Source organism: Heterodontus francisci, chromosome 8 (genome assembly GCF_036365525.1).
Source record: "Heterodontus francisci isolate sHetFra1 chromosome 8, sHetFra1.hap1, whole genome shotgun sequence".
Classification (NCBI taxonomy): domain Eukaryota; kingdom Metazoa; phylum Chordata; class Chondrichthyes; order Heterodontiformes; family Heterodontidae; genus Heterodontus; species Heterodontus francisci.
This window is the reverse complement of record NC_090378.1, coordinates 27597461-27613432: the sequence shown is the minus strand read 5'-3', so window position 1 is coordinate 27613432 and position 15972 is coordinate 27597461. Positions and strand designations below refer to the sequence as shown.

The 15972-nt window shown below is 42.0% G+C and overlaps 1 protein-coding gene across 4 annotated transcripts in view; it reads left to right on the top strand.

Annotated features, from left to right (window-relative positions):
• Positions 1–15972, top strand: part of LOC137372719 (dihydropyrimidine dehydrogenase [NADP(+)]-like) — an 823566-nt gene that overhangs the window by 380496 nt on the left and 427098 nt on the right. For all 4 annotated transcript variants that reach the window (XM_068036861.1, XM_068036859.1, XM_068036862.1 and 1 more), the window contains exons 7-8: positions 5150–5231; positions 7892–7979. In XM_068036861.1, coding sequence (XP_067892962.1) covers positions 5150–5231; positions 7892–7979 — 170 coding nt within the window. The remainder of the gene's footprint in view (positions 1–5149; positions 5232–7891; positions 7980–15972) is intronic.

Genomic DNA, 15972 nt, shown 5'->3' with positions numbered 1-15972 from the left:
GACTTTCATGCAAACTTTGGGGGAAAAATTCGATGTGCAATTAACCTGTGCTTATTGCTTTTGATGCACGAAGCACACCAACTTCTTGTTGCATGTTAATTTGCGTGATTTCTGAATGCAGCCAGCACTAAATGCAGCACTGAGTGGCTGCACGCCTTAGGAGGGGGCCCAAGTTTGTACAAGAGCTGCAATTGTATGGAGACTTGGTGAGACTGCACCTGGAGTATTATGTACAGTTTTGGTCACCTCATCTAAGGAAGGATATACTTGCCATAGAAGGAGTGCAACAAAGGTACCAGACTAATCCCTGGGATGGTGGGATTGTCTTAAGAGGAGAGATTGGGGAAACTGGGCCTGTATTCCCTAGAATTTTAAAGAATTTACAAAATTCTTACAGGTTGTGATAGGGTGGATGTCGATAGAATGTTTCCCCTGGCTGGTGAGTCTAGAAGCAGGGGACATAGTCTCAGAATCAGAGGTCAGACTGAGCTGAGGAGGAATTTCTTCACTGGTGAATCTTTGGAATTCTCTACCCCAGAGGGCTGTGAAAGCTTTATCATTGAACATGTTCAAGACAGAAATCAATGGCTATCTGAACACAAATGACATCAAGGAATATGGGGGTAGTGGGGAAAGTGTCGTTGAGGTACATGATCAGCTATGATCTAATTGAATGGTGTAGTAGGCTCAATGGGCTGAGTGGCCTACTCCTTCTCCTATGTTCCTATGAGGCTAGTACCTCTTGAAGCTAGTCTGCACTTCTTAAAGTCAGCCTTAAAGAAGAGGTGCATTCTGGATGGAGCCCGTGCTGGAACTGCTTGTGGAAGAGAGTCAGAGCAGGAGGAAGAGTGAGTTGTGGCACAACAGGGGAGAGAGCATGCTTCAAGAGTCTCGGATGCTGCACTTGACGCCTTGCTGGAGGAGGTGGAGAGGAAGAGAGCTGTGATCGATCCACAGAGGCCAGGAGGCCCTCCAGACAAGCTTTGCAAATGCAGTGGAATCAGATAGCCATGGAGGTCGATGCTAGGAGCCAAGCCTCGAGGACATAGATGCTGTGCCGCAAAAAATTCCATAACCCCACACGAGTGGTCAAAGTCAATGAATGTATCTTCAAATGCCATACCCCACTATCTGCACTTCTAGACACACAAACTGTTCAATACACCAACCCCCATCACTCACCTACTAACAAATTCAATCAATCATGACTCATAACTAACATTCGTAGCTTCAATTTACCCTCACACACTTAGCATTGCTGCAAGCCTCACGCCCATATCTCACAACTTGCACAGACTACCAGCTGTTCAACCATGTCAGCCACACATTGCACCAACCACACATTGCACTATACTCACTGACACGCTTCCTTCTCTCTTGCAGGACAAGGTGGCATAATGGGAGGCAGCAGGACCTAACCGGCAGGGGACAGGCATGGCTGTATGTTCTTACCCCCATGGAGAAGAATGTGCTCACCATTATTGGAGCGGCCATTGCTGAGGTCGTGGCGGCCTGGCTGAAGCCATAGAAGAAGATGGTATGCTCATATCTAATTCACCTTCTCACATCCACTTCTCCCTCATCCCACAATCTCTTCTGATTTACAAGCTGCACATATTGGGAGCAAGTGGTTTGTGCAGAATATTTGAAGTTGGGACAAAGTCCTTCAGCTCCTACCATACCACTCCCTGTAGACTTTCGCAACTTTAAAGAACTCTAGGAAACATCAAACACTTCTATAATCATGGCAACAGCCAGTAGAAACTAACCTGTAAGCCGTTGATCATCCCTTTAAATGATGCTGGTGGAGGGGGGGTCCTTCTTGCTGCTTGCCGCATGTTCAGCAGTGCATGTTTAAGAGAAGGCTTTGATCTCCAAAATGACAGAGCTGGCGTTACACGCTAATTGACATCATGAGAGTGTGCACTGACATCTTCACATGGCTTCTGGTGCGGTTTGCATTAAAAGTGTGCACGCATTGCGTGGATGCCATTTTTCAGCCAAAACAACACTCGTAGCAGCATTAAGGCGCTGTATTTTGCGGCCTTTGTCTCATACCAGTGGTGTCTGTTCTATAACCAGCATTTTGCACCTGGAGTTGTGAATCATTAGGCAAGTAAGGTTGGACATGAAAATTCAGAACTATTTGCACAACTATTCTGGTAGGTTTTGAGACAGCGCTAACTAGAATAGAACTATTTTGTACCTGTAGATGAAAATTGCCTCCTACAATTGGGAACAGTGAACTCATAATTCATTCATTCATACCGCTGGAATCAAGCTTCATGATGTACAATTTTTTGTACAAGCTATTTGTTCTGGTATCGCCTTTCACCAGCAATTCAATACAATAATAGAGGACGAAAAATAACAGTAAGTATACTGATATCTCCATTTTATAACATTCAAAAGTTTATTTTCTTGCTTCATCATGCGGGTTAATATTTGTGTTAATGTGCAGCAGTGGACAGAATACATTTAAATTCAAACATGTGTAAAACAAATGTTTTACATTCAATAAAATATAATTCCACCTAACAATACTTTGGGATTTGATATCGGTGACAGCTATGTTTCATATATACATATTGTTACCATTATCTGGTTTACGGTTCATATTAATTTTTTGAGGTAACTTTTAATTTGGGAATTGCATTTTTTTAATGCAAGACAATGAAAAAAAACCTTGTTTAAGAAGTTGGCAAACAAACTTAGGGCAGTTACAAATCAAAGGGTAGCCCATGTTTACTTATTAAGATCATACAGGGAAGTATGGAGACCCTAAACAATGGGAGCCTCTCTGAAATTTTTGATGGAGACGGTATGTCTGCAGCTACATTAGTCAGGTGTTTAAATTATTCATATGATTTCCTAGAACAAAAAGATTTGGAACTGGAAATAATTAGTTTAAATTGTTAACTGAGACATCTGTATCACATGGCTAGGGCAATATGTGATGCAGGGGGTGCACATTGGGTTTTTGATCTGTGTGCTTGCAGTCACAATCAGTCAGTTGGCTTTTGGAAAAGTAAGTTGGCTTTTGGAAGTCAGTAGGGTTCAGGAACAAAGAGGACGTTAGGAAACAGGGGTATTTCTGTTTGAAATTGAAGTGAATTTCTAAGAGCTGTGGTACACTTTGGCTCGGTCTCAGGCGAAGTAAACAAACCATCAAGATCCCGTGATGTATAGGGTGGAAATAAAAGTCAAATGGAAGTGTTATGTAATATTTTAAGTTTAAGATATAAATGTCTGGAGTTGTTGTGTTAAGTTAGTAGTGTTTTGCTTTGTTTAACTCTTGTACAGCAAAGTTTTTGTTTAAAATGTGAAATCTTCTGACATAATTCTTTCAGTCGTAACTGGGAATTCGACTTTCTCTATTTAAAAGTTAACGGTCCCTAATGGGATTGTAACAATATGAACCACCTTTGGCCCCTTCACAAAAGTGATAATACATTTAAAATAAACAAATTAATGTCTTAATTAACATACTAGACAAAAAAGCTTCATACTAACCCATTTGTTACTACAATCACATAGCATGATTCATTCCATCAATATGTTAGTAGTGTGGATTTGTGCTGCTTTGTAATGCTATGTATAATCAAAATTTGACTGAACACATCATCAAGGATGGGTAATGTGTGAAATGGAAAAAAAATCACACTGGTGCTGTTGGGAGTGCTCGTTTGATGTTGAAGCCAAGGCACGCTGTAGTTGTACAGACAATGTTTTATTCTAAAGCTGACTTTGCTCTACCTGACCTTGGGAGTGCTTGATGTCTACATTGGCAGGTGGGTTGGTAACCAGAGGACATAGATTTAAGAGAATTGGCAAATGAAGCAGAGGGAAGATGGGGAGAATTTTTATTATGCAGCGAGTTGCTAAGATCTAGAATACACTGCCTGAAAGGGTGTTAGAAGCAGATTGAATAGTAACTTTCAAAGGATAAATACTTGAAAAGGAAAACATTGCAGGGTTATACGAAAAGAGCAGGGTAGTGGGGCTAATTGAATAGCTTTCAAAAATCTGGCACAGGCATGATAGACCGATTGGTCTCCTTCTGTGCTGTAAGATTCTGTGATTCCATGACTGCGTATCTCAAACAGAAAGTGTTCTATTTTGCATCAATGTGCTATCTCACCCGATGAACACAAAATTTTAGCCATAGCATCAAAAAGTTAAAGAAGAATCATTAGAGCTGTTTATGTGTAGTCCATATTAGTTTAAAAAATTAAAGCAGTGGCATAATAGGTTATGGCTGTTTAAAGCATGAACTTTAAATAAAAACAAGAAATGCTGGAAATACTCAGCAGGTCTGGCAGCATCAGTGGAGAGAGAAGCCGAGTTAACGTTTTGGGTCAGTGACCCTTCTTCGGAACTGGCAAATAATAGAAATGTCAAAGGTTATAAGCAAGTAAAGCGGGGGTGGGGCAAGAGATAACAAAGGATAAGGTGTAGATTGGACAAGGCCACAGAATAGCTGACCAGAAGGTCATGGAGCAAAGGCAAACAATATGTTAATGGTGTGTTGAAAGACAAAGCATTAGTGTTGGGGTTAACGGACTGTAAATTGAACAGCCGCAAGTACAAACATGAAAAAAAAAACCATGACCTTCTGGTCAGCTATTCTGTGGCCTTGTCCAATCTACATCTTCTCCTTTGTTATCTCTTGCCCCAACCCCCACTTTACTGGCTTATAACCTTTGAAATTTCTAATATTTGCCAGTTCCGAAGAAGGGTCACTGACCCGAAACGTTAACTCTGCTTCTGTCACCACAGATGCTGCCAGACCTACTATTTCCAGCATTTCTTGTTTTTATTTCAGATTTCCAGCATCTGCAGTATTTTGCTTTTATGAACTTTAAATAGGTATTTTTAACATAATATGTATGTTTAACATAATTTGTATATATTTTTAAAGGTACGGTACTTCTTTTAAAAATGTGAACTTTAAATTAAAATTTATTTTCATTTCAAGAGATTTTAAATCAATTTGTGAAACTGCAATAATAGTCATTCTTTTTTGACAGCAAAATATTAATGCTATTTTAAATTTGAAAAAAACAAAATTTGATAAATATTGATTTGCATTTGAAAAAACTCTTTTGCCATCATCGAGGAATAGTGAAATGTGCTTTCTTTTTCGTAGCACATCTGAGATCCCACAGTTCAGATTGCCTTATGATGTTGTTAAGTTTGAGATCAAGCTGATGAAAGACCTTGGTGTGAAGGTAATGGAACAACACAAACATCTTGTGTGCAAAGAGAATGAAGAATGGCTTGAAGTTTACTGCAGATTAACAGTGAAACACACATTAGTAAAGCACAATTAAAAGTCACACAATTGTCAGAGTTGGGAAGGATCCCTGTTTTAGTTCAGAGCATTTGTCTGTGGTTTGAATGCCACCAGTCTCGAAAAGGGCAATCAATAGTTCTGTCTTGACTAGGCAGCATGTGATTAATTACCTGAAAGAAACAATTTCTTAAATTGTTGCAAGTATTCAGCATAATTAATTGAAATTCGTCTTTTTTTTAACCAAAATAAATTTGTAGCTTGGCTTACATTTTAGATGTATAATGAGGAAGAGAGGAACAGAATTTAATATTTTAAAAGATCAGTTTTTTTTACTTAAATAAGCAGAAGATTATCAAAATCTGATTTTGTAGCTGTTGTATGTCAAATAAAATCATAGCTATCATCTTTTTCTACATCAGTTTTAAAAATGAACACCTGTGTCTTTGGGGAGGCAGTGGCATAGTGATAATGTCACTGGATTAGTAATCCAGAGGCTCTGGCTAATGGTCTGTACTTAAAGTGGATAAAACACCAGGATGAGATACATCCAAGGATACTGAGGGAAGCAAGGATGAAAATTGTAGAGGCACTGGCCATAATTTTTCGGTCTTCCTTAGTCTTGGGGTGGTGCCAGAGGACTGGAGAATTACAAACGTTACACCCTTGTTCAAAAAAAGGGTGTAAAGATAAGCCCAGCAACTACAGGCCAGTCAGTTTAACTTTGGTGGTGGGGAAACCTCTAGAAAAATAATTTGGGACAAAATTAATAGTCACATGGACAAAAGTGGGTTAATTAAAGAAAACCACCATATTTCTTAAGGGAAAATCATGTTTAACTAACTTACTGGAGTTTTTTGAGGAGGTAACAGAGAGGGTCGATGAGGGCAATGCTGTTGTTGTGGTGGACATGGACTTTTAAAAGACATTTGATACAGTGCCACACAATAGACTTGTGAGCAAGGTTATAGCTCGTGGAATAAAAAGGGCGGTAGCAACATAGATATTGAATTGACTGAGTGACAGGGGACAAAGAGTAGTGGTTAATGGATGTTTTTCGAGCTGGAGGAAGGTTTGTAGTGGAGATCCCCAGGGATCAGTGTTGGGACCCTTGCTTTACCTGATATATATTAATGACCGAGACCTTGGTGTACAGGGCACAATTTCAAAGTTTGTAGATGATACGAAGCATTGTGAACTGTGAGGACGATGGTGTAGAACTCCAAAATGACATAGACAAGTTGGTGGAATGGGCAGACAGGTGGCAGATGAAGTTCAATGCAGAGAAATATGAAATGATTCATTTTGGTAGGAAGAACATGGAGAGACAATATCAAATAAGGGATACAATTTGAAAGAGGGTGCAGGAGCAGAGGGACCTGGGTGTCTCTGTGCATAAATCATTGAAGGTGGCAGGACAGGTTGAGAGAGCAGTTAATAAATCATACAGTATCCTGGGCTTTATTAATAGGGGTATAGAGTACAAGAGCAAGGAAGTTATGTTGAACTTGTATAAGACACTATTTCGGCCTCAACTGGAGTATTGCGTCCAGTTCTGGGAGCCGCACTTTAGGAAAGACAAGAGGGCATTGGAGAGAGTGCAGAAAAGATTCATGAGAATGGTTCTGGGGATGAGGAACTCAGTTATGAAGATAGATTGAAGAAGTCATGACTGTTTTCCTTGAAGAGAAGGCTGAGAGGTGATTTGATAGAGATATTCAAAAATCATGAGGGGTCTGGACAGAGTAGATAGAAATTGTTACCACATGTGAAAGGGTCAAGAATGAGAGGGCACTGATTTAAAGTATTTAGTAAGAGAAGCAAAAATGACATGAGGAAAACTTTTTTTCATGCAGCGAGTGGTTAAGATCTGGAATGCAGTGCCTGAAAGTGTGGTGTAGGGAGTTTCAATTGAAGCATTCAAAAGGGAATTAGACAGTTATATGAAAAAGAAGAATGTGCAGGGCTCTGAGGAGAAGGCGGGGGATGGAACTGAGTGAATTGCTCTTTCAGAGAGCCGGAGAGGACACAATGGGTTGAATGGCCTCCTTCTGCACTGTAACAGTTCTGTGCTCTGGGGACATGGGTTCGAATCTCACCACAGCAGATAGAGAAATTTGAATTCAATTGATAAATCTGGAATTAAAAAGCTAGTCTAATGGTGACCATGAAACCATTGTCGTTTGTGGTAAAAAGCCATCTTGTTCACTAATGTCCTTTAGGGAAAGAAATCTGCTGTCTTTACCTGGTCTGGCCTACATGTGACTGCAGACCCACAGCAATGTGGTTGACTCTTAAATGCCCTCTGAAGGCCACTCAGTTTCTCAAGGGCAAATAGGGATGGTTAATAAATGAACGAATAAAAAAAGTCAGTAGTTTCTGAGCATGTATCAGCACAAGTAACTTTACAGTTACTTCTATATTTTTTTAATTGTAGCAGAGATTTTAAATTTTTAAAAAATGAGGAAATAAGGATAGCTGAACTTTTGGAAAATTTGACAGTGTGAAAAAATGTAGCAATATATCATGGTTTTTTTTTAAACTGGCATATCTGAACACTAAAGCTTGTGACCATTTTTTTATTTGTGATTCTGTTAGATTGTCTTTGGTAAAGGTCTGGGAATTGAAGGAATGACTCTGGAGACCTTAAAGCAAGATGGATATGAAGCAGTCTTCATTGGTATAGGTCAGTGTACCAACTGTATCAGTTTTCTTTTTCCTTCTTTGACAATAGAGAATATTGAACTTGAAAACCCTTACAATAGGTTTCGGTACCCAGGTGTGCAATTTTTTTGTCTGTTTATAGGTTCATTATTTTGAATTGGGATTTTACTTCTTGAAACGTAATGAATGTTTCATTCAACAAGCAAATCAATTGAAATCTAAGTCTGAAGTCTTATCAACAAAATAGCTGACGTATGCGTGATAGTTCCACACATTTATAAGGTCTAGTTCAGGTCTAATAGTGCAAACAGCTTGCATTGTTTGTATTGGCTAAAACAATGTAATCTAAGTGAGGGCTTTCACTGCTGCCTATTTTGATGTGTTGCACAATAGCATACCAGCATCATAACCATGCTATGCCTGTGAATATTACGTTGTTTCAGTAATGAATAAGGACTTTAGCAAATTAGCATATCCTTTTAAATAAATCTTTGCAAAGGCATTATTAGGTCAATGAGCACAGTTATTTAAGAGAACATAAGAATATAGAACTCAACAAAGCTTGGTGACAATCTTATTTCACTATGCCTTTTTTCTATAAAATTCAGTTATTTTTAAGTATCATTTCATAATATATCAGTTTAATTGTTGGATGCTAAAAAGTTAGTTTGTCCTGAAATTAGCATGTACACTTTGGAAAATCCAAAAGGCTTGATCTTTGAAATAATATATAAACATACTGTTGATTTCAGTGATGGTGAGCAGTGTAGGACTTTGCTTTTTAGTGTGTTCCAAAATGTCTCATGCATTAAAAATGAGCAAGGGCAGCATTTGATATAACCGTTCTTGTACTGAGTATTTTTCAATTTTATTGCCACACAAGTTTCTTTCAGACCTGTTCAACACTTTCACAATATCCAGTAAAGACTGTTTCCTGCTGAATAGTTTCTTATTTTGTTTCTCTGCAGTGCTTCAGGGCTTGCAACCTTGACTTCCCAGTGTACTTACAATTTGCCGAAAAGAAAACCTTGTAATTATTGAAGGCACTGCAGAATCTAGGTGATTTACAGATTAGATATCAGAGCGATATATTGATTTCCGCTTCGTAAAATATTTTAATTGACCTCATTTTGGATATTTTTCCATCAGTTTGGCTTCTTGTACAACTGCAGCTTTTAATGAAGGTATTTATTTCCAAGGTAATTTTTTAAAAAGTGGTGACGTTCCTCCTGACAATAATTTTAATTAAAAAATCAATGGGCTGCATTTTAAGACTTCCCCGTCAATGTAGGCGGCGGAGGCAGGAAAATGCAGCATGTGCGCACGGGCACCACGTCACGGAGCCGCCGCAATTTCAAACGTGGTGGCTTATTTGCATGGCTGCGGCGCCAGTCCCCCGCGATGACATGGGGTGGCATCTGGTGCTAATGCACAGGGGCCGGTGCCATTTTTAAAGTGCTTATAGCCCTCAATGGATATTTAAAATTTAAAGGGTCAGGTACGGAAAGTGGCATCTCACAACATTCCTGGCCTTACCCCACCTGCCCCCCACCAGAATTCCTATATTAAAACTCACCTTTGTCCTTTACCCTTTTCGATCACCCCCCGACTAATCCGAGGCCTTGTAACCCCGCTCCTCCCTCCCGCACAGAGATAAAACCTCCTCCCCCATCCCCACAGAAGCCGTGCTACGTTTCCCCGAATGGGGATTTGAAGGCACAGCATTGTCAGCAGCAAGAATGAAGATGGCAAAGTAATGGCAGAATTGCTGCGGGGATGAGTGGTTAGTAGGCATTGACATATTTTAATGCGGGCCCCGTCGCCAATTGGCGGGGCGGCTGCAACGAAGCTCGCCGCCACCAAGATTGGTACGAGGCCTGCCACCGTCGGGGTCTGATCTTCTACTGATCTTCATTGCACCCCCCCCACCCCCAGCCACCATTCGCGATGGCGGAGGGGCTTTAAAATCCAGCCCAGTACGTTTAACTAACTTGCTTAAGTTTTTTGATGATTAACAGAGAGGGTTGATGAGGGTAATGTGGTTGATGTGGTGTACATGAACTTCCAAAAGGCATTTGATAAAGTGTCACATAACAGGCTTGTCAACAAAGTTAGAGCCCATGGAATAAAAGGGACAGTAGCAGCATGGCTATGAAATTGGCTGAGTGACAGTTAAAGGGAGTAGTTGTGAACGGTAGTTTTTCAGACTGGAGGAAGGTATGTAGTGGGGTTCCCAGGGGTTGGTGTTAGGACCCCTGCTTTTCTTGATATATGTATTAATGACCTCGACTTTGGTGTATAGGGCACAATTTCAAAATTTGCAGATGATACAAAACTTGGAAATATTTTGAACTGTGAGGAGGATAGTAATAAACTTCAAGAGGACATAGACAGGATGGTGGAATGGGTGGACAAGAGGCAGATGAAATTTAATGCAGAGTAGTGTGAAGTGATTCATTTTGGTCGGAAGAACAAGGAGAGGCAACATAAATTAAATAGTACCACTCTAAAGGGGGCACAGGAGCAGAGGGACCTGGGTGTATATGTGCTCTAATCAGTGCAGGTGGCAGGGTAGGTTGAAGAAGCGGTTAATAAAGCATATGAGATCCTGGGATTTCTAAATGGGCATACAGTACAAAACCAAGGACGTTATGATCAACCTGTATAAAACACTGGTTCTGCCCCAAGTGGAGTATTGCATCCAGTTCTGGGCACCACACTTTAGGAAGGATTAGAGAGAGTGCAGAAAAGATTCACGAGAGAGGCTCCAGGGATGAGGAACTTCAGTTACATGGATAGACTGGCTATTCTCCTTGGAGAAGAGATGATTGAGTGGTGATTTGATGGAGATTTTCAAAATCATGAGGGGTCTGGACAGAGTAGATAGAGAGAAACTGTTCCCACTGGCAGAAGGATCCAGAACCAGAGGATATCCATTTAAGGTGACTGGCAAAAGAAGCAGCAGGGACATAATAAAAAACGTTTTTACACAGCAAGTGGTCAGGCTCTGGAATACACTGCCTGAGACTGTGGTGGAGGCAGATTCAATCAAAGCCTTCAAAAGAAAATTGGATAATTATCTGAAGAGAAAAAAAAAATGCATGGCTAAGGGGAAAGGTTGGGGAGTGGGACGAGGTGAGTTGCTCTTGCAAAGAACTGGCATGGACATGGTGGGCCGAATGGCCTCCTTCTGTGCTGCAAGCATTCTATAATTCGTTGATTCTATGAATAGAAAGCATGATATACTCTAACCCCCCACTTTGCTGAAATTGACAAGGGAATTTACCCGCCTTTCAAATGTCTTGCTGTTGAAACCAAACACATTTATTGTTTATCTTGAAGCTGTTCTATTGTACCAACTCTTTGAAATGTGTTTATCATTCATAATTCACAAAATGTTATGTGCTGTTGGCAGAGGCTGTCAGGTGGGCCCTGCAGCATGTTGGGAGGTGATTGGGAGGACCGGGCAGGGGCCAGCTGCAATCTTCAACATGGTTGTCGGATGGGAGGAACAGTCCTGCTGCTCCCGGCTTCACATTTAGAACAAAGAACAAAGAACAGTACAGCACAGGAACAGGCCATTCGGCCCTCCAAGCCTGCGCCGATCTTGATGCCTGCCTAAACTAACACCTTCTGCACTTCCGGGGACCGTATCCCTCTATTCCCATCCTATTCATGTATTTGTCAAGATGCCTCTTAAACGTCACTATTGTACCTGCTTCCACCACCTCCCCCGGCAACAAGTTCCAGGCACTCACCACCCTCTGTGTAAAGAACTTGCCTCGCACATCCCCTCTAAACTTTGCCCCTCTCACCTTAAACCTATGTCCCCTAGTAACTGACTCTTCCACCCTGGGAAAAAGCTTCTGACTATCCACTCTGTCCATGCCGCTCATAACTTTGTAAACCTCTATCATTTCGCCCCTCCACCTCCGTCGTTCCAGTGAAAACAATCCGAGTTTATCCAACCTCTCCTCATAGCTAATGCCCTCCAGACCAGGCAACATCCTGGTAAACCTCTTCTGTACCCTCTCCAAAGCCTCCACGTCCTTCTGGTAGTGTGGCGACCAGAATTGCACGCAATATTCTAAGTGTGGCCTAACTAAAGTTCTGTACAGCTGCAGCATGACTTGCCTATTATTATACTCTATGCCCCGACCGATGAAGGCAAGCATGCCGTATGCCTTCTTGACTACCTTATCCACCTGCATTGCCACTTTCAGTGACCTGTGGACCTGTACGCCCAGATCTCTCTGCCTATCAATACTCCTAAGGGTTCTGCCATTTACTGTATACTTCCCACCTGCATTAGACCTTCCAAAATGCATGACCTCACATTTGTCCGGATTAAACTCCATCTGCCATTTCTCCGCCAAGTATCCAACCGATCTATATGCTGCTGTATCCTCTGACAATCCTCATCACTATCCGCAACTCCACCAACCTTTGTGTCGTCCGCAAACATACTAATCAGACCAGCTACATTTTCCTCCAAATCATTTATATATACTACAAAGAGCAAAGGTCCCAGCACTGATCCCTGCGGAACACTACTAGTCACATCCCTCCATTCAGAAAAGCACCCTTCCACTGCTACCCTCTGTGTTCTATGACTGAGCCAGTTCTGTATCCATCTTGCCAGCTCACCTCTGATCCCGTGTGACTTCACCTTTTGTACCAGTCTGCCATGAGGGACCTTGTCAAAGGCTTTACTGAAGTCCATATAGATAACATCCACTGCCCTTCCTTCATCAATCGTCTTTGTCACTTCCTCAAAAAACTCAATCAAATTAGTGAGACACGACCTCCCCTTCACAAAACCATGCTGCCTCTCGCTAATAAGTTCGTTTGTTTCCAAATGGGAGTAAATCCTGTCCCGAAGAATCCTCTCTAATAATTTCCCTACCACTGACGTAAGGCTCACCGGCCTATAATTTCCTGGTTTATCCACGCTACCCTTCTTAAACAAAGGAACAACATTGGCTATTCTCCAGTCCTCTGGGACCTCACCTGTAGCCAATGAGGATGCAAAGATTTCTGACAAGGCCCCAGCAATTTCTTCCCTTGCCTCCCTTAGTATTCTGGGGTAGATCCCATCAGGCCCTGGGGACTTATCTACCTTAATGCTTTGCAAGACACCCAACACCTCCTCCTTTTTGATAATGAGATGACTGAGACTATCTACACTCCCTTCCCTATGCTCATCATCCACCAAGTCCTTCTCTTCGGTGAATACTGATGCAAAATACTCATTTAGTACCTCGCCCATTTCCTCTGGCTCCACACATAGATTCCCTTCTCTGTCCTTGAGTGGGCCAACCCTTTCCCTAGTAACCCTCTTGCTCTTTATATACGTATAAAAAGCCTTGGGATTATCCTTAATCCTGTTTGCCAATGACTTTTCATGACCCCTTTTAGCCCTCCTGACTCCTTGCTTAAGTTCCTTCCTACTGTCTTTATATTCCTCAAGGGATTCGTCTGTTCCTAGCCTTCCAGCCCTTACAAATCCTTCCTTTTTCTTTTTGACTAGGCTCACAATATCCCGCGTTATCCAAGGTTCCCGAAACTTGCCAAACTTATCCTTCTTCCTCACAGGAACATGCTGGTCCTGAGTTCTAATCAACTGACATTTGAAAGACTCCCACATGTCAGATGTTGATTTACCCTCAAACAGCCGCCCCCAATCTAAATTCTTCAGTTCCTGATTAATGTTGTTATAATTAGCCTTCCCCCAATTTAGCACCTTCACCCGAGGACTACTCTTATCCTATCCACAAGCACCTTAAAACTTATGGAATTATGGTCACTGTTCCCGAAATGCTCCCCTACTGAAACTTCGACCACCTGGCCGGGCTCATTCCCCAATACCAGGTCCAGTATGGCCCCATCCCTAGTTGGACTGTCTACATATTGTTTCAAGAAGCCCTCCTGGATGCTCCTTACAAATTCTGCCCCATCCAAGCCCCTAGCACTAAGTGAGTCCCAGTCAATATAGGGGAAGTTAAAATCACCCACCACTATAACCCTGTTACCTTTACATCTTTCCAAAATCTGTCTACATATCTGCTCCTCTGCCTCCCGCTGGCTGTTGGGAAGCCTGTGGAAAACCCCCAACATTGTGACTGCACCCTTCCTATTCCTGAGCTCCACCCATATTGCCTCGCTGCACGGCCCCTCCGAGGTGTCCTCCCGCAGTACAGCTGTGATATTCTCCTTAACAAGTAATGCAACTCCCCCACCCCTTTTACATCCCCCTCTATCCCGCCTGAAGCTTCTAAATCCTGGAACATTTAGCTGCCAATCCTGTCCTTCCCTCAACCAAGTCTCTGTAATAGCAACAACATCATAGTTCCAAGTACTAATCCAAGCTCTAAGTTCATCTGCCTTACCTGTTGTACCTCTCGCATTGAAACAAATGCACTTCAGACCACCAGTCCCGCTGTGCTCCGCAACATCTCCCTGCCTGCTCTTCCTCTTAGTCTTACTGGCCTTATTTACTAGTTCCCCCTCATTTATTTCACTTGCTGTCCTACTGCTCTGATTCCCACCCCCCTGCCACACTAGTTTAAACCCTCCCGAGTGACGCTGGCAAACCTCGCAGCCAGGATATTTGTGCCCCTCCAGTTTAGATGCAACCCGTCCTTCTTGTACAGGTCCCATCTGTCCCTGAAGAGATCCCAATGGTCCAGATATCTGAAACCCTCCCTTCTACACCAACTGTTCAGCCACGTGTTTAGCTGCACTATCTTCCTATTTCTAGCCTCACTGGCACGTGGCACAGGGAGTAATCCCAAGATTACAACCCTAGAGGTCCTGTCTTTTAACTTTCTACCTAACTCCCTAAACTCCCCCTGCAGGACCTCGTCACTCTTCCTGCCTATGTCATTGGTACCAATGTGTACCACAACCTCTGGCTGTTCACCCTCCCTCTTCAGAATGCCCCCTGTCCGTTCAGTGACATCCTTGACCCTGGCACCAGGGAGGCAACATACGATCCTGGAGTCTCTTTCACGTCCAAAGAAGCGCCTATCTGTGCCCCTGACTATAGAGTCCCCTATAACTATTGCTCTTCTGCGCTTTGTCCCTCCCTGCGAAGTATTTCTTTCCAAACTTACATTTTTCGTGGAGGTCTCTTTAAGGGCCTCTGGTTAAGCTGAGTGTGAACTTGGTCATCCTGAACGCAACCAATCTGGCATTGACTGCATTCAAACAGCCCAGTTTTGGAAAAGGGTCATGGTGCCCTTCTTACATATGCATGTTTCCGGCACGTGCATGGAACATCTATACTTCAGCCTTTGCCATCATGGGCACTAACAGCACAGAATGCACGCACACATGCCACCATCATAGTGGATGTTTGAGTGCCTACTTTAGACACCTGTAAAATGTTTGTCTTTCAGATGAGATGTTAAACCAAGGCCCGTCTACCCTCTTGGGTGGACATAAAACATCCCATGGCATTTTTTCAAAGAAGAGCAGGGGAGTTTTCCTCAGTCTCCTGGCCAACTTTTATCCCTCAACCAACTCCTAAGACAAATTATCCGGTCATTTATTTCACTGCTGTGTGCGAAAGCTTGCTGTGCGCAAATGGACTGTCACATTTCCTATATTATAACAGTGACTACACTTCCAAAGTACTTCATTGGCTGTAAAGCACTTTGGAATGTCCTGAGGACATGAAAGGTGTTATATAAATGCATGCCTTACTTTTAAATGGCTACAGCATTAACAAATTTCTCTGCTTCTGATTTAAAACTGAAAGAAATGTTAAAGGGCATAATTCAAAGTGAAGTTTCATTCAGTTGCTTTTTAATATTTACCTAACGCACAGTGCAGAACCATATAAATAATAGTGGTTAGAATTTGTAGACATGCATGTTTCTGCTCACATTTTGTTTAATACAGGTGCACCATTAGGTGGAAGCAAAGTCACCGTTTAATGTTTGCAGCCTTAGTACATTCCATAAATTTATTTACAATTCTTCAATAACGTTGATCTTTTTTCAGAATTATTA